Source organism: Anas platyrhynchos, chromosome 2 (genome assembly GCF_047663525.1).
Source record: "Anas platyrhynchos isolate ZD024472 breed Pekin duck chromosome 2, IASCAAS_PekinDuck_T2T, whole genome shotgun sequence".
Taxonomy (NCBI): Eukaryota; Metazoa; Chordata; class Aves; order Anseriformes; family Anatidae; genus Anas; species Anas platyrhynchos.
Genome location: NC_092588.1, coordinates 49,619,249 through 49,638,977, shown reverse-complemented (window position 1 = coordinate 49,638,977; position 19,729 = coordinate 49,619,249). Strand labels below are relative to the sequence as shown.

The following is a 19,729-nucleotide window of genomic DNA, read 5'->3' as shown; positions in this document are numbered from 1 at the left end:
ACTCAGACACTGCATATTTTTATGCACAAAACAACAAACAACCAGAGAATTACAGGAACTATACTAACTTTTTTATTCTTAATGTCATTCTTCCACCTTTCTGTCATGTCTTAAGTTTCAGGAGTACTTGCCATGCAAAGCAGGTTTGACAGCATCTTAATCAGCTATGAACTCACTACAGACAATGCATGCTTGCATTACTTGTGCTAATCTCTCAATAATTTTCTGTCTCTCAGTGGAGATTTGGATAAATGGTTATTACTTGTATACTCATACAGTCATTGCTTTTAAACTCATAATTTACAGGGATAGTTGCTAATATGAGGACATTATCAGAATATTAGTTTCTTGGAATATTTCAAATTTTCAGTATTTCGAAATACTTGAAGGTAGCCCTGCGTGAAATTATATATCCAAATAGCTGACAGGAGTCCATGAAATATATGTTCATACTCTAGGCAGGTGTTCAACCAGTAAGCCACGGTATTTGAAAGTCCTGCATGCATCTGCCACACACTGTTGCCATAGAAGTAGGAAATTCTGAATGCAATTTCTTAAATCTTTGTCCCTCTATAAGAAGAAATACTGTCTTTATTTCCAATTAATTAATAAATCTACCTACAAATATGCTGTTTTTTACAATACAGTACTTTTCAAAACCAGCACAACCTTGAAAGAATACTTGGGAAGATATAAAAGACATGAAATATGACTAGGTACAGAGGGAAAAGTACCTGGTACTCATTCCAATGAAAGGTCAACTGTAGTCCCGAATCTGAGGTTTCAATAAATGGAGAATCCTAATTTGTTTGTACTGGATATTTCTGCTTCCTAATATAACCCAAAGCCCCAGGGACATGCTGGTAGTAAAGCAAACACAGGACGGTCTTTCAGCCAAGAAATCATTTCAAATTTATCTAAAGCAGAAAGTTATAATGATTCCACAATGGTGGCATGCATTTGTTTGACATTCAACACGGCATACTGGGGGCAGAGAAATATCTGAATTTAGTTCCCATGATCTAATGGAGAAGCTATCTAGGCAACTTGGTGATTTAAGTCTATTCTCCCTTTTTTCTTCACATAACCATTTTGTAAATTAAGCATCCAAGCAATACACAGTAAATAAATGCAGAATTTCACAGAAATCTTTAGAAAGATTTCTAAGGATTAATTACAGACCCATTAGTTCTATTATTTGAGGTAAAAAGAAAAATATCCAGAAGTACAATAAATGTCAATTTTGATATTCCAGTAAACATTGAACACAAACCAGTAAATAGCTGATTAAAAATACAGCTGAAAGAAAAAAAAAAATCTTAATTGTATTTCTAAATGAATAAAATATTGTTGTGAAAGAATAAGGTTTTCAATAGATCTGAGTGTAGACTTCAACACCAGGAGATGGTACAGTCATCACAAAATAAAAAATGGGTGCATACCACTACAACTAAGAGAAAAATAAATTGGAATATTTTTACAAATTACCAAACAAAAAAATAGGACACACTTACTGAAGAGTAGTACAGTGAGGAGTATTTTCCTGATTTACTGAAAGTAAAGTTTAAAATGAACATCATGGAAAACATGGAAAACTCTTGCTGATGGAAATGTCATTTCAAAAACATGTTTAAAATTAGTCTTAACAAAGAACTACAGCAAGCATACTGAAGAACTTACTGTCTCTATGTTACCTCTATGTTTATTGCCTCCATATTACCTTTTGATCAAATTTGCAATTGCCTGTCTCACAGATTCCATATGCAAAGGGCATTGCTTAATCTAATAAACAGAATTTTATTTCATCAGAAGTACAAATTTAATAATAAAATTGTATTACCGCACGAATACTACTACATCTCAAAATCCGATTGTGTTATATGAAAATATCATCAGCATAACAAGACTGATTATCTAGGTCTTGATGGCTTAAGAAGATTAACACAACTCACACTTGCTGTATTTATCTTTTTCCCTCCCTATATGGACTCTGATTTAAAAAATGAACTATCTGGTTATATTAGTTCCATACAACACAGCTGTGGCTAACCAGAAATTTTTTATTAAGCCAAATGAAAAGTTATAGCAGCAAGATTTTACACATGCTAGGCAATACTATCAAGGTTGAAAGAAACAAAAACCCTCTGTTGGCTATATGTTTTAAATACCTCTATCAACCCACCAGCATATATCTATCTTGCTTAGAAAATGATATGGCATTTTTGTAGCCATCCTGAAAGAGAAGGAATGGTATGACCTCTAAAAGAGGAAAAGGATGGAAAATAAGAATCTGAAGAAGCTAAACATTCAAAGACTTGCTTTTTTAAATGCTACCAGCTGATTTTGAATAAATTCAGCATAAGAGCAGAGTAATTAAAAATCAGTCAAAAATTCTTTCTGCTTTGTTTTTGCACATGGCCCAAATTAATCTGCTTCTAGATGTACATGTAAAAGATTATTAAAGGGATATTTAATAAATGTCCTTAATTTCCAAAAGGAAACTAAAACTGTATAAGGTTTAAGAGGTAAGAATCAATTTAAACGTTTTTCAAGTGTTCCTATTACTAAAATGAAAATATTTTCAGAAGACATAATACAGCAGTGTGAAAAGAAAAACTGAAAACAGAAATGATCTTTGGATTCAGAAGCTGGCATTTAAATATACCCAAAGTGACCTACAGAATTTGAAAATAAAGGTATACCCTTCTCTCATCTATTTCTTAAACTGGCAGAAATAAGATGATTAACAAAACAATGCAATAAATTTCAAAGAAAACACAGAATCAAATAAAAACATTCATTCATTCATTTCTGATGTGAAAATGAAGGAGTCATAGAATTAGCTTTAATTTTCCTGAAGGAGTAAAGTAGCTGAGAGAAGAATCACTGTAGTGACATGGAAAATTCACGTACTTCATCCTTGGAGCATTCAAACACAAATCAAAATAATTACAAGGTGGGTTTGTTGTTTTTCATTTTTATTTTTATCTTTCTTTCTTTTTGCTATTACACCTTTTCCCCTTCCTCAAAATATTGCCCTTTTACTGCAACAAAAGTCCTGGTCCACTTTTGCACTACCTACTCTCACTTCATTTCCACAAGGGCAAAGTGTGGTGTAATTTATTCAAACTCAGAGAGAAATTCAGTTCTAGCAAAATCAAAACAAAGATTAAATTTAAAGAAAAAAACTCTAATATATATCCAAAATATATCCAGTATATCCAAAAATCCCTCACGATAGCATTTGCAGGTGGCGCCCCTTCACATGGGGCCATGAACAAACTGGGAGACAGAATTCAACAGTCTTGAAATCATTCTGGAAGAAACTGAGCAAGCACAAATTTCTGTTACAATGGAGGCGTACTCACCTACATAAATATGGGTTTAGGAAAAAGAAGCACATTAGGTGCTCTGCAGAAAAGACACACACACAGGTATTGTCACTTGTAGACATATAGGTAATTGTTATATTCAGAATATATTAAAAGAAAAATCTCGGCTGAATTACTGCCTTACATTGGGCACTGAACTTCAAAGAAGTATGTGGACCACTTGACAACTTTAACACAAAAATAATTAAACCAATAATTAAACAATTAGACCAATATTAAAATTATCATTATTAATTATTATTAATAATTATTATTAATAATAATAATTCGTGATAATTTTTGAATATTAATGTTGAATTATTAGACCAATAATTAAACATGGCCCATGAAGAAATTTTGGAGGGACTGAAGATCTATTAAGAGGAAAGAATGAAAGGAGTATATGTGACAGACATGATGGCAGCCTTCAAATACTTAACAGTAACCAAAAAGAGAAATGGAAATGTTTTCTCTGTTTCTACAGTATATTGAAGGAGCAAGACAAGGTATTTTGATTAAGGGGGAAAAAGTCCCTAATGATAAGCATCAGAAGAGACTATAGAATATTTCCAGTCAGGCATACAGGACCTAATAATAAGATAAACAGCTGTAAAAACTGTTTCATTAATAGCTGATCCCAGTCTGGATAGGGAAACAGAAAACTCCAGTCTTCTTGTCTACACTTCTGTGCTTCTTATTGAGTGAAAAGAGTTGAATAAACATTAACAGCTAACTCTAACAGGCAGAGATCATAACACTGTGCAGATGCTACAGGCACAGTGCTGTCATTTCTCCAGCTATGGCTTAGCACACTGCTGTAGTCAATTTTGCAAAGCATTATTCATATAGCTGGGGAACAGGAAATGCAGAAGGGCTTTGTCACCAAATAATTACAAGCAGAAGTACTACCAAAGTACTTTCTGGAGTAGGAATTCTGTCTTCTCCTCACTTTCATAGTACCACATATTCTCTGTGCCATTTAATGACAATAATTTGTGTTTCAACTAGTCTAAGCAAGGATTTGGTATTTTTTGTCTCTTTGATCCTCAGTGGACTTTTTACCTTTTTCAGCTTCTTCTGCACCTTGCTGGTCCAGCATCCATAATGCCAGCATCATTTTCCCTTCTTCATTAACTTTACCTGAAGTTGATCAACTGTTGCCATACCAGTGAACCAAATGGTGCCAAGTTTACTCTGGCTTTGAAATTCAACAACTGATTTTTATTTATTTATTTATGGCTTGGCTTGCTTGACTGTTAGAACAATCTGTGGAGATACTTTTGTTGGCCCACTTCTTTTCTCCCAAAAAGTCGAGCATAGTCTGGGAGTTCACGTGGGGCAAATACTGTTCCCAACAGGTAACTTAAACACACTCTCTGTGCCCAGGAGGCAAAGAGAGATTAATAGTGAGGATGCGGGTCATTCATATCAACTGGTCTCAGTGTCAGAGAGCAGCCTGAGGCACATTTAATTTACTACTACATTCACACCCATTATCCTATAAGGCTATTTGTAAAGAAATTACTATTAATAGCAGCTAGAAAAGAAGATACTGAATTTAGAGATGTTAATTACAGACAGAAAAGGTATGTCTCCTCCTTTTCTTCAGGAGTGTATTCTTCAGAATGAAGTTAACTTTTTAAAATTGTTTTCCACTGTAGATGCCAATTTCCACCACAGGAGGAAGAAAACACTGCATGGTTTCTTCTCTGTCTTGGATGGTTAGGAACGCTCTACCCTTCAAATGGTGTCTAACAATGATACAAGTGCTATAATCTAAGTACAAATAATGTATTATTAATCACAAGAGTATTAGTTATAGGAAATTAACTCTTGCAGTTCTCACGATCAGTAATAATAAACATTTCTGGGAAAAAAAAAAAACTACACTTTTGAAGGTCTGACTTGAACTGGCAAAGCCTAAGACATTTCAGTTAAGACTGATATTTCATAAATACAATTATGTCTTTTACTTCAATAAATGGTTTGAGTTAAAGGTGAAATTATAATGTGTACTCCAAGTTTCCTTAGGATTTTGTTGCTTTAAGTTAAATACTTTGCTTCATATAAGGTTTCTTGTGTTTAATTGTAGTGTAACTGTTTATTCAAGTGGCAGCAGCATGCTCTGTGATAAATTAAATAGACATTTATCAAGGGCAAGCTGACAGTTTTAAATGTTAAACGTAATCATTGTAAGACAAGTACAAATAGCTTCTACCTGGAGGTTACATATCCAAATCACTGGATAGATATTTTAATTAACTTCTGCACAATAAAGAATATTTGCTTCTGAATTATTGAAGAACATTTCCTGAGAGAGGATGATATAAAATGTCATGCAATATATTTGTAAGTATTGGTTATATATAAATAAAACCTGAAAATCCTTCTTCCTATATGACACAGGCAAGAAAAAGACAAATACTGTTTAAAAATATAAATCCTGAGGTCAAGATTTAACTTTTAATTAAAAAAAAATCTTAACAGAGTTCCATCAGACAGAGGAATAATACATGCTTAGAGATGTTTTTATTAGTATGTCTCATTTTTTTCTTAGTTCAGTGAATTATTAATTAATAACTGTGTACCACCTCCAGTTCTGAGGGAATTTTGAGAAAGCCTAAGGATGAAGATCCACAACAACCATTGCTAAACCCAAAGAGAACATACTGAGAAACATATGAGTGGGAACAAATGAGTTAACACTGTTTTGTTTTGCTAAACCCATCTAGACTTCTTGCCCTAGTAACAGCAATTCTTAAGGCAACACGCTGGGAAAGAAGAAGAAAGCTGAAAACCCGTAAGAGCACAGTGGTAAGTGCCTTCCCATCAACCCTTCACCTTTCAAACCACTAAAGCATCTGCACACTTACAATACTAATAAAAGCTAAAAGGTTTTACTCACAGTTAAAACCAGGTTCAATAGTTTTTCTAGCTTCAAGACTGTTTATTGTAATCTGAAAGATGATGTGCAGCAGCAGAAATGATAGACTGGTGAAACACAGAGATTTTAATAATCGTCCTGTATGCCCTGGAAGACAAAATATACATACATGCAGTTGGTGAATTTCTTAATAGCTTTTAAAATTTAAACATAATAAAAACAATAAAATATTCTGACCATTGATATTTTTGCAAGTCAGATCCTCATTATTCTTGATTGACTCTTAACAAGCAATGCCATAGCAAAAATCATACTTAAATTAAGGTATCTTTGAGTACTCTTTAATTACAAAACCTACTGATTGTTGTTACTGATACTTCTTTTTTACTTTTGGATTTAAAAAAAAAAAAAAAAAAAAGTTTATCGAGTCCCCAGATAGCAATTTTATATAACAAATAGCATAATTATTCTTATCACCATGTTACCTGATACAAAGTATGGATGATACTACCAATCCTGGGAAAAATAAAAACCTGTTAACCTAATTATACTTTCCAAAACAAATTAAATTGGAGGAGGTATAACAACAGAAGATCCTCAGTTTGGCTCAGAAATATAGACATGCTTTCAAAGGAATGCTTTGCTTTGTGCAGACTGCCCTCTTTCTCTTCCTGTAGTAGTTTTTTTGAACAGAATTTTCAGTACACACTGAAGAAGACTGTGCCAGATACACTTGGTCTTAGTTCCTCTATGATTTACTAGATATATATAGCCAAAAGTGAATAGCAAATGTTTGATGGAGACTTAGAAAATGACATATAAATGTCCTCTAGGATACACTCAGCTTTATCACAGGCAACCAAATTTGCAAGGGATGAATAAACAAACTAGACCATTAGTATTTCAGAAAATATGCAACTTTAACAATAAGTTTTGTTGCTGATGAAAGACTATATACTACCTGTCACCCTACTTGATCTATTTACAATAAAATTTCTATTTCTTAAGTATTTTATACTATCCGCTTTGTGCATCTGAAGGTCAATTTTTTAATGTACAGATTAAAAAAAAAAAAATTGCTGCAATTCTTACATAAGGATATAAATAAAACCAAGGCTGTGGAGGGCAGAACTAGCAGAGTATACTCTGAAAAGGTTCACCCTACATGCATCCTGTTTCTTTCATTTGTACTCTGCGTGGATCCATTGTAAGCAACTTCTAGAAAGAACATGATGACCAAGACTCTGTGCTCTGGCTCAGATTGGATTACTAAGCAAATGCATCCAAAAGCTCATGACAGGGAGTCAACTGTCCCATGAGTTTAGGTTAAAGATCCCACTAAGGGGAATGTGTTCTTCCTGATGGGCAGAGTCTACCTTTCACAGAAGTCCTTTTGAAATTTGGTAAGTGGTTTATAACCACTTGCACTATAAGAAAAGATGCAAAGGCACTGAAATAGAGACATAAGACAGCACTAGGGAAATGCACTCACTTAAGAAGATTTTGGTCACTAGCTCAATGCATGCACAAAGCAACTCACCAGTCAGTACTCTCTGTAAAATGAAATCTAAAATTCTTTGAGAACTGATTTTCACTTACCATATCTGCCTAGTATACAGTATGATCTTAACCAGAATATCTAGAAATTTCATATGCAGGATGCTTTAAATACCCAACTTTTCACTTCTTTTAAACATGATAAAATACCCTCTGTGTGTTTTCTTTTTTTTTTTTTTTTTTTTTTTCCCCTTTGATGATGCCAGTAGCTCAGAGGAGTAGTGTCCTTGATCTGATAGTCAGATCATATTGGTTTCATGGATTTTTAGATCAGGTCTATTTCAGATAGAGAAAAAAAATAAAAATAAAATTGCATCTATCCAGTAAATTAGCTTTCTGCTTTATATTGGGTTGGGCTTACATGGCAAGGCTTAAGGACCAGGGGGCTGCAGGAGTGGCCTCTATGAGAAGAGTCCAGCAGGTGTCTCATGTTTGATAAGGACCAGTTTCAGCTGCTTGGGGGGGGGAGGAGGAGGAAGAGGTCTGTTTAGGGGGAAAGTGGTTTCAGTTTGCTTTTAGTTTCTCACTGTTCTAGTCTGCTAGTGATAAGTAATAAATTATATTAATCTTCCTACTCTGAGACTGTTTTGCCTGTGATGATAATTGGTGAGTGATTTCCATGCCCTTAATCTTTGAGCCCTTTTTCCATCGTACTTTCTCTCCCTGTTCCTTTGAGAGCAGAAGTGAAAGAGCGGTGTGTTGGAGTTTGGCTGTTCATTGGTGTGAAACCATCACATTTCAAAGATATAATTGATGGCCCAAATCATAGTTTATAATGCAAAGAATCAGATAAATATGATTTAGTGATTTTAGAGAAACATAATACTCAAAACTTTAGTTACATGATCACTATCTTAACAGTGCAACTTTCAAATACTAATGCCTCTAATGAACTTCCTTTTTTTTTTTTTTTTTTCTCTCTCTCTCTTTTTTTAACCAGACATTGAAGAATTCAAACAAAATGGCAGATGGAATGAGCAAGCCCATGTACGAAATTTTGCAATCTGAAAAAGAAGCTACATTCACTATTTAAAAACTTTGTATGACTTTGGTAGTCAAACTGTACATAGCTCAGTACTGGTCAGCCATCAGAGTCTGTACAGATACAAGACATTATAGAACATGAAGTAGGTTTTTTTGTTTGTTTTGTTTTGGTTTTGGTCAGAGGTCTTTTTTGCTTTACTTGTACCGAAGCTGGCCTAGTGTCCTGGCTTAGGACAAGAACTTCTAAGCACTATGAAAGCATAAATAATTCATATTTTCAAAATCACGAGAAGAGTGAATATATGACAAACTACATGTTACTAAATCAGTTGTTAAATGTGATGCCATATGTAATGAAATACAAGGACTGCAAGGACTTCTACAGTTTTTTGGCAAGTCTTACTATTTGGTGTTTTTTCCCTGCATTACCAGATCCCAGACTTATATTATGAGAGAGCTGCATACTCTGAATATACATTTTTAAAATGTATTTTAAAGTTGAAGACAAACATTTTGACAATACAGATGCCATGTACTCAACAGTTCTGTTAAATCTTTGAGATTTTTAAAAAGAGACTGGAATTTCTGAAGTTTTGGGTCACAAACTCTCCCCAGAGCTTGGGAGTTAACTAAGCAACTAAGCAATGAATTTTTCACATCAAATTATAATTGGAATGTTTAACAAAATTGTTTCAGTCAGCCTCTAAAGTAAACCAAACTGCAATACAATTAGCCAATGCACATTAATTTCCCAAACTGTTTCCATACAAAGAAATAAACTATTAAAAATCTTGGATCCATCTTTCAATATTCCAAATGCCATACCTCTCCAAAAAAATCCTCAATTTTAGAATTCATTCTTAAAAGCTTGAAAACAAAAATGTTTGAACTGTAGATCGAACAAAGCGTTTCTTTAACAAAGACCAAACTTGTGCAATTGTCATCGTTTTAGGAACTGTCAAAAATGTTGACAAAACACTTATTGAAATGCTGGCAAACCATCTTCTGCACCAAGATAATATTTTAAAGGATCAGGAACTCTTGTGATAAATGAAGTCTCAGTGTGCTGGTAAATATGGCAGAGGAAATATACTACTGGAGGGCAACTAGACATGCTTGGTGCACATTACAGCATTCTTAAAGAGCTGTTCTCTTTGTGGCTATCAGTGGGACAGGACCACCATCAGATCCTACTGAGCAGCCGACCTTTGCATGTACAGTATTCAGCTGTGCCAGAAGAAACTAGATACTACAAGAATTTGGAGAAGAGTTAGAAATACTATGCCCCTGATTTCAAAAGTTTTGGAGAGACATCAACAACTTGGGAGAAATGGGAGTGTTTGTTAGAAATGTCAGTGAATTACTGGATCTGTAATACATGCCAAGGAAGAAGTGACAGATTTGGACAAAGGATGAGTTTCAATTTATAGTAGAGTTTGGATAAACCCATTTGACTGCATTTTTACTTACGTATTTTTTTCTTTCTACTGGAAACTTAGTTTGAAATCACACAAAGAAAAAATTAACTGTATGTGTACAGGACTGAGATGGCAATAAAAGGGAATAACACCTCAGCCCACACTGGAAATCAAAATGCAACACTGATTGATTCCCTTCTGTCTTAGATGTATAGGCTCGTATATGTTCATCAAGACTGATCTAGAAAGAATCTTCTCACAAAATACCTGGATTTGTACCTTTATGGATGGGTTCTGATTTTACCCACACTGCATGGTGCCACCAGCTTCAACAAACTGCAGTGGATGGAAAAGAAAGAGCAGAATTTGCCTCAGAACTGGCCTGAAGGATTAGAAAAAAGTAGTTTTGCTTTCAGGTGCAGTGTGTCATTCCTAACAGTACCCAGTGGGATCAAAACCTGGCACATGGCTTTAGAAACACTCCCTGGTGTGCTTCAGAAACACACAGGGTGGCTGCATAGCCTCTTGGTCCTTCCAGAAGGCTCCAGGGCCTTCTCCCCTCCGATCAACCCAGCAGAAATGTGGTCAGGATGCAAAGCCTTCATTATACTCCTTCTAGCAAGCCCAACTGCAACACTGAACTGGATTAAAGAGGGCCAAAAGCTTTCAAACGTGGCAAAGGAATCTATTTTTATATTTTTCAAAAGTAATGCAGCCAAAAACTCTATTAGTGATGGCATGTCCCCCCCAGCCACAGGCATGCAAGCTCAGTGCAACTAACCATTTGAATGTGCCCAGCTGGGACAACAAACTGTGCCCAGCCATCAACAAACACAGCTCTTCACTGCCTACACCACAATTGTATGTAAAGGTGGAGCCTGCTGGTCACATTTCCAATGCAGAAAAACAGCACCGTAATGTTTATATATACAGATTTATACATGTATATCTTATTTTATTTGTACATATGGGACTTCAGAAGAGCTTCTTCCAAAAGGGTGTGCCAGCAGGACACAGAATAACTGAATGGTCAGTTGTCACTGACACCCACTTTAAAAATCATGTATATTAACTTTTACTATATAATCAGACCAAGAGCTGTTAAGAGCCTATCACATTGTAGCGGCTAACTACTAACTTGTTTGCAAGGTGCATTTCATTCTACACAGCATTTTCTCTCTCTCATCCATTGGATGGGGTGCCACAAGAAAATTGGTTGAGTCTCTAACACTGTTAATAACACTACTAATGATTGATCCTGATTATGTTATTAGTACTATGCATCTACATGCAGAAGCAATAAGTTTACTTTCCACGCTGTACTAGAATCAGGACGTAAAAAATAGAGGAGAAAAATAACTAATTCTAAAAATTAAATTAAGCCTATTTACAACCCAGACAGTGTAATTTCTTCTCTCATGATCATATGGATGCTGCACAGTGTCACCTACAGAGTAGATCTGAGTGTTTGGGTGGTTTATATGAACATTTTATTACTTTGCACTGGGATTTTGTTGAAGTATAACCTTTGCATTGAATTTTCTCAAGTCAGTTAGGTTTTGGATAATTCTAAAATCTCTTTAGCCATACATTGCACACTGAACTGCTGCTACACTCTCAATTCTACCTCAACAGTTTCACTTGAGTGGTTTTTTTACAAAACATCTTTATGCAGCTCACAGCAGATACAATACCAAAGCACAAGTCATTTTTCTCATAATCTTTGATAGCACACAGTGTGTGGTAAATATTAATGGGTTCTTAACTTCTGAACTAGTGACACTTCATTTAATAAAGATACTCTATTACAGATATGCAGGATTTATTTTTTAATAAACCTTGTAATCAGTAAGTGACAAACATAAAACTAAAGACCTCTGGGGAAAAGGCTTGGTTGCAGTAAACTTCTGCAGGACAGACAGGATCAGTCCCACAGAATTCCTTTCAAATAGTAATTTTAGAACTTTATCTTCTTGATTTTCCATCAGGAACCTTAACTTCACCTCAGAGCCTATCTGGAACCAGGATCCAGAGACTCTCATGTCCTGCTCCATGCTCCAAACAGGAGTCTGTCAACATCATCTACAGTGTATGTAGATCAGAGTCACTTGGGAGTGGGAAGTTAAGAAAATTTCTGTACTATAGAAAAATCTGGATGTTGGAAGACACATGATCCACAACAACAAAAAATCAAAATGTCATCATTTCCCCAGAAAATCCCACATTTGGTCAGCTCTGTTTTAAGCACCTCAAGATACCGCAGCTTATTTACTGAGGTAAAAGAAAGTTTTGATTTGAAGCTGTTGTCTGCCAAAGTCTCAATGGTGATAAAAACTAGGGTTGGTTTCAGCTAATCATCAGAAAAATGTCGTCACTGAGTTCAGAATGAGTATCTGCCACTTTGTCCACAAGCGCCAACCATAGATACACACATTTAAACATATACACAGATGAAAGTTTATAAATACCAAATAGGTGCTAATAGAATATGGGTCAGTCCCCATTCCTGAATTCATCAGGACTATTGTGCAATAATTGACACTAAAGACAGCAGAACATCTCCTGAAGGCCAAGGAAGATGATGAAAGGGTTCAAATACAAGTTCTAAACGTAGCTTGTATTTGCAGAGATGACTAGTTGGTAAAACTTGAAAGGCACAACAGTTTAACCCTGTCAAAGAATGAATTTAAGCACATGCTTTACCTTCAAGCACATGAACTCGGAGTAAAGGGCTCTCAATGTTACATAAAAGGTTTGCAAAATAAGACTGACTTTTATTGCTAGAGTATTGATACTTTACATAGTCAAGCCTTACAGCATCCGGCTTGCAAGTCAGTGGAAGTAAAAACCTTTTAGATCACAGAATCACAGAATTTCTAGGTTGGAAGAGACCTCAAGATCATCGAGTCCAACCTCTGACCTAACACTAACAGTCCCCACTAAACCATATCCCTAAGCTCTACATCTAAACGTCTTTTAAAGACTTCCAGGGATGGTGACTCCACCACCTCCCTGGGCAGCCTGTTCCAGTGCCTCACAACCCTTTCAGTAAAGAAGCTCTTCCTAATATCTAACCTAAAACTCCCCTGGCACAACTTAAGCCCATTCCCCCTCATCCTGTCACCAGGCACGTGGGAGAACAGGCCAACCCCCACCTCGCTACAGCCTCCTTTAAGGTATCTGTAGAGAGCGATAAGGTCACCCCTGAGCCTCCTTTTCTCCAGGCTGAACAAGCCCAGCTCCTTCAGCTGCTCCTCGTAGGACTTGTTCTCCAGGCCCCTCACCAGCTTCGTCGCCCTTCTCTGGACCCGCTCAAGCACCTCGATGTCCTTCTTGTAGCGAGGGGCCCAAAACTGAACACAGTACTCGAGGTGCGGCCTCACCAGAGCTGAGTACAGGGGGACGATCACCTCCCTAGCCCTGCTGGCCACACTGTTTCTGATACAAGCCAGGATGCCATTGGCCTTCTTGGCCACCTGAGCACACTGCTGGCTCATATTCAGCTGACTGTCCACCATCACTCCCAGGTCCTTCTCTGCCTGGCAGCTCTCCAACCACTCATCTCCCAGCCTGTAGCTCTGCTTGGGGTTATTGCGCCCCAGGTGGAGAACCCGGCACTTGGCCTTGTTGAACTTCATGCAGTTGACCTCAGCCCATCGGTGCAGCCTATCCAGATCCTCCTGCAGAGCCTTCCTACCCTCGAGCAGATCGACACACGCACCTAACTTGGTGTCATCTGCAAACTTACTGAGGGTGCACTCAATGCCCTCGTCCAGATCATCAATGAAGATATTAAAGAGGACCGGCCCCAGTACCGAGCCCTGGGGGACGCCACTAGTGACTGGCCTCCAACTGGACTTGACTCCATTTACCACGACTCTTTGGGCCCGGCTATCCAGCCAGTTTTTAACCCAATGAAGCGTGCGCCAGTCCAAGTCAAGAGCAGCCAGAATAGCTGCTCTTATCATCTTATCTTATCATATCTCTACACTACCCACTGTTCAAATCAGCACTCTGCAGAAGCTAATTTTCCATATTTCTCCCTACAGCTGGAACATGTTTGACTGTGAGGGGTATGCATAACCTCAGCACTTTCAACTCTTCCCTGTCCATATTAAACCACCTGTCGTAGACATAAAATACCAATAGTATTCCTAAATGTATAGTAGACTTATGTACTACGTAAGAAGTAAAATGATGCTCAGCTCTACAGAATGAGCTATATATTGATGGTCATGCTGTCATAGTTCTTCATGAGCCCACAGGTGTAAAGAGATGTTACAACTGTTTGACAGAGTCATCTCCGTGGATGCTTTCCTCATTTCACAAGACTGTTCAACCAGCTGTAACATATGCAGTGTCTGCTATATTTTGAATAAATGGAGTTGATGACAGTGTTAATATCCCATTTTAGAGGTTTGACCTCTTGTTTGCTGAAACCCACAATGGGGCAAAGCTATGAACTGGGGAGAGAAGAAGGTGATCATTTGGAAGGACTACACTAAGAATAAAATTTGGTAACGGCGTATCTTGTACACTGTATACGGTGGATTAGGGACTTGCCATCATACAAGGTAAAGCAATCACATATTGGCTCCCATTCACTAAGGCTCACACATACTTCGTAAGTAAATTCAAAAAAGATAATGCTTAAATTGTCCTGAAGTTATCAGTAATTATTTTTATGGTTAAAAGAAGTGTTACTCATTTCTACCCAGAATAAAAACATATAATAATTCTTCTTTTCTTGAAAGTGCTGCCATCCTTCCACTGCACAGTAAGCATAGTTATCAATACATCTATATTTAGCTTAAGAAAAACATCTGTATATTTTTTCTACAGAGCATCTTACTTTTCAACATCTTCTTCCACTAGAGGGCTTGGTCTTAGCAGAGCCTTAAATCATGGGCAGACATTACCTCAATAAAAGAAAACTACTCAGTTCACTCACTGGATTTCCATCAGCAAGACAAAATAGAGATCAATTAACTAAGGCCAAAGTCCATTCTGTACCTGCCCAGACCCAAGCCTTAAAATGTGTATCCACAAACAACAGCTCAAGATTTCATGCCATTATTTTTAGCTGTGTTTAAAAATATGTGCCCAAGTGGCCACAGTGAAATCCAGACCAGAGAAGTACAAGATTTCAGGTTCAGAATCTCCTGCAAAAGTTTTCATTTCAACTTTTCAACATTTCAACTGTTTTATCCACACTTCGCTGAACATGACTATTGTTCCTTGATGTAGCCAAATGTTGCAATCTACAACTGTGTCTAATGTAAACATTAAAAAATTATTAGTTTAAAAAACACGATTTCTGAATTTCAATTAATTTTTGTACTATAGTGTATTCTTTCGCATTGCAAATGACATTATTTCTTAGAACATCACAAAAACACAAGAATTTGTAGCAGTTTATTACAAACTATGGAATTAGCTAAAAAATTTACATTACTTTTTAAAGCAAAATAAAACAAAATGATCCAGGCTATATGTCTGCACGTAAAAACCAAATTCCTTTAGATTCTTTTCTATACTTGTGTATTTCCTTCCATTTCTCTCTCTGTTTCTCTCTCTTTTTAAATACTGCAGAGGGAAAGAAGAAAACTCAGGAAGGAAGAAAACTCAGTTTAGAGATAGACACTGAAATTTGCAGGAATGCCAAACAGACATGGGTAAGCAGTCAAAAATTTTATGTGTAATAAAAAAAAAAAAAATATTTAGAAATGAAAACATACAAACTGCTGCATAGGATAATAAATGCCTACTTACTCTAGCTTCTTGCAGGATTTCCTGTTTTTCCTAGAAGTTTCTGTGCCCAGAATACTGCTAGAGCTGAGCTGTATCCTCTGCATCAATAGACAATACCATCGTTCAAGCAAGTTATAATCTCTGACCAGCAAGTTTACACAGGCAATTTACCCATTTTGTTAACAAAATATTTTGTCAGACAAGACTCAGAACTTTTCTTTTTTCCTCCAGATGATATTCATAAGCTTTCAAAGCAAACAATGTACCAAGTCAAATACACGAAATATCATCTCAGATACTAGCGCACACGAACACTGAGCAATTTTAAGCCAAAGCTGTTCTTTCACCAGAGTATTTGAGCTTTTAATACAGCATTCCAGCTACTTCCCTTGAGGAATCTGACTCTCCATATTTGTTACTAGCAGATAATACTTGTTTTGAACTCAAATTAATTCAGCCATTAATATCTCTTTGAAGCATTGCTTGCAACTTGCTTTTCTTATGCACATGTCATGGTCACAAAGAGCAGGTAATTCTAACCAGAACTCAGTTTCTTCAGCGAAGTCCACACAACTCCCATGTAATAGGAGATGACAGCAGCACATTTGCTACAGTGCTGAAATCATTATTAAAAATGTGTACTTACTAGGAGGTAAATAGCTTTCTCCATTGAGTACCTACCCACATGCATTCATAAGTAGCAAATAAATTTGATGGAAGGCAGAGTGAGAAGGGAAGGCTATACGGCTAAGGCTTACATGTAAGTAAGATTAATACAGCTATTGTAAAACAAACCCGCCAGGATGATGTTTTCACAAGACAGTAAGTGCACATAAATATGTTTTCTTAACTTGCAGTGGAAGCTGTGCTACAAATTGCTACCCTTGGCAAAACTTTCCCAAGAAGTTCTAGAGGCTCTGTCTTTCATAGAGTCTACCATCTTTCTTAAAAGTTTGCATTAGTTAATTTCTAGCAAAATATAATGCATCTCATGACCCAATTAAAGAGCCCCTGAGTTGAAACACATTGACATTTACTTGGATAGGACAAGGGGGGATGGTTTTAAACTTAAAGAGTAGAGATTTAGATTAGAGGTTAGAAGGAAGTTTTGCATTCGGAGGGTGGTGAGGCACTGGAACACATTACCCAGAGAGGTTGTGGATGCCCCGTCCCTGGAGGTGTTCAAGACCACGTTAGATGAAGCCCTGAGCAATCACATCTAGTGAGTGGCATCCCTGCCTATAGCAAGGGGGTTGGAACTAGATGATCCTTGAGATCCCTTCCAACCCATGCCATTCTATGATTGTATGACATTTCAACTTCCCTGTAAAAACATAAATGATCTGGACTACAAAACACCCCATCCACATAAAACTGAACTATCCTAGACTTTGCTCTCAACTTTGTTCCTCCTTTATCAGATGTGCTTAGGGAATAAGACAGACAAGATAGAAGAATAATTTTTTTCTGAAAGAAATTTGTTTCTACAACGGCATTTGAGGAACGTAATACAATGATAGTATGCCACATGGCCATGTAACTTTCTTCTTTCTTTAAAAAAATATTAACTTAAAAAAATAATTTCATAAATTATAAAAAAAATAATGTGGAAGAGAAACAAATAGCTTCCTAAAAACATTAGCAGTATCTTTTCACCCAAATCGGGTAGCTTTCTAAAGAAATTAAAATATAAACTTTCCCAAAGATTGTTGCACATTCTGTAAAATTCTATAGAGAAAAAGATTGGGAAGAACTGAAGAACTGCAGACTTACAAATCTGACTTGCACACTTGGAAAATTGATGAAAACTTTAATACAGATTTGTTATATGGTTGGGTCAGAATCGTACAATGAAGAGGAGTCCAAGTAATTACCTTAGAAAATCGTTATGATTAGCAGACCTTAGAAATCTTTGAAGAAACCAAAGGACATAGAGATAAGGATATTTTGGATGAAACAGCAAAGATGGTTTTCAATAAGCTTCTGGACAGTATTTCAGAAGAACAAGCTTTTGTCAAAGGCTCTTACAGGAAATGAAGTACCATGGGAATGGAAGGAATGTCATCTTGGGACATACCAGCTTTGGTTGATGATGATGATTTATCATCCAGTCCAGTCGCAATGAATTCAGGACAAAAGTACATTTTTTTTCCATATTAATGACAGAGTTAAACCTATTTGCTACATTCATTCCAGCATTCATATTATGTGTGGAATTGAATGGATGTATACTATGAACGTATATGTAACCTGGAGATTAGGGAACTCATCTACGCTTGCAGAGACACCTGATTTTTCAGAAGATATCAAAACATTTCTCAATATTACAGAAAAGGCTTGACTAAGGAAGAGTAGAACTCAATGAAATGCTGAGATCCCAAAGATACCATTCACGTTTTATTTTAAATTGTATGGAAAGGCTTTTCACTGGAACATCCCATAAACCAAGCAGGAGAACAGCAACTAGATTTGTATTTTCACTATTGAAAATACAATACAAAATATTGCAATTTCGTGCATGCATACGTAACAGCTGCCTCTTAATCTTTCCATATGTAAAAACATTACTATACATGTAGTATTGGGTGTTGTGTTCTAGGTAAATCAGACAAAGAAATTTTGCAAAAATAATCTCTCATTTTCTACTACAAAATGTTTACCATGAAGTTTCCTTGATAAGCCTGCAGGTCAAACCGCAATGAGCCATCACATTTCCATAAAAGAATCTTATATTTTGGGGACAATACCAGCAAAGAGAAGTAGATAGGTAATTTTCAACCAATCATATGCATCCTGTGCTTTGCATATTGGAAGGAGGTGGCCAACATTATAGCGAGTCAAGCCCTGCTAGAAAGATGTCTTTCAGATAAGTCTACAGGTGAGGTATGAATGAACTGTGACATTTTTCCTTCCTAGGTACTATGGGCAAGGCATTCAGTGGCAGCAGTCCAAATAATTGGAGACTAAAAGGTAGAATTCATACTAGGCATCGACAACCTGAAATTTTAAATTGCTTCTCTGAAAAAAATGAACGGTTGATAGTATGTACAAAGGTAAGGAAAGGTCAAGAGATGTGTATTAGTATACAAATCTGCGAGGAATAAATTTACTCTTTTTCAATTACCATCTTAAATTGAAGGCTTTAAACAAATATTTTAATTTACTATGTCCAAGACTACAAGCTAGCTATCAGAAAATAATGAGAAGGGGAAAAATCCTCTCTCAGAATTTTCAGAATTATTTGAAGCAGCTGGAAGAAATGAACTTTCTGATGAAACCAAAAGCTTCATGAAGCTTACTCGGCTTCATGAATAGGAAGCTATTAAGAGCAAAATGACAAAGAAAAAAAATATCTGGAACTGACTATTAATCTGTAATCTCCATCATCCTATAGACCACTGTCAAAATATTAGAAACTGTGAACATAAAAGAAGCTAAGAATGTCTGTATCTACATTGCTACAAACTGAAAGTCCATTCTCACCAGTGATCAGGAGTCAGATGTCTAGGGAAGCATACCAGAAGTTTAATACTCCCTCCAAGCCTCTAACCTTTTCCAGATTTCTTGTAGCAGATCTGTTTGGTAAATTTCTCCTCCAGTAACTTCTCTAGCCTCACTCTGAGCTATGCAGATTTTCAGCATACACAATATGCTGCAGCAGGTCAGTTGCTCACTGCATTTCTGAAGATGATCCCTACTTATTTCATGTGACACTTCCTGGTTCTCATACTATGAGAAAAGGTGAACTACTGGTCCCTATCCAT

The 19,729-nt window shown here is 36.4% G+C and overlaps 1 protein-coding gene across 12 annotated transcripts in view; it reads right to left on the bottom strand.

Moving 5' to 3' along the window:
- The window catches only part of PIEZO2 (piezo type mechanosensitive ion channel component 2), a 312,264-nt gene that overhangs the window by 194,836 nt on the left and 97,699 nt on the right, over positions 1–19,729 (bottom strand). For 11 of the 12 annotated variants that reach the window (XM_072034700.1, XM_038174513.2, XM_072034692.1 and 8 more), the window contains exon 3: positions 6,277–6,402. The exons of the other annotated variant lie outside the window; for it this stretch is intronic. In XM_072034700.1, coding sequence (XP_071890801.1) covers positions 6,277–6,402 — 126 coding nt within the window. The remainder of the gene's footprint in view (positions 1–6,276; positions 6,403–19,729) is intronic. 12 annotated transcript variants of the gene reach the window in all.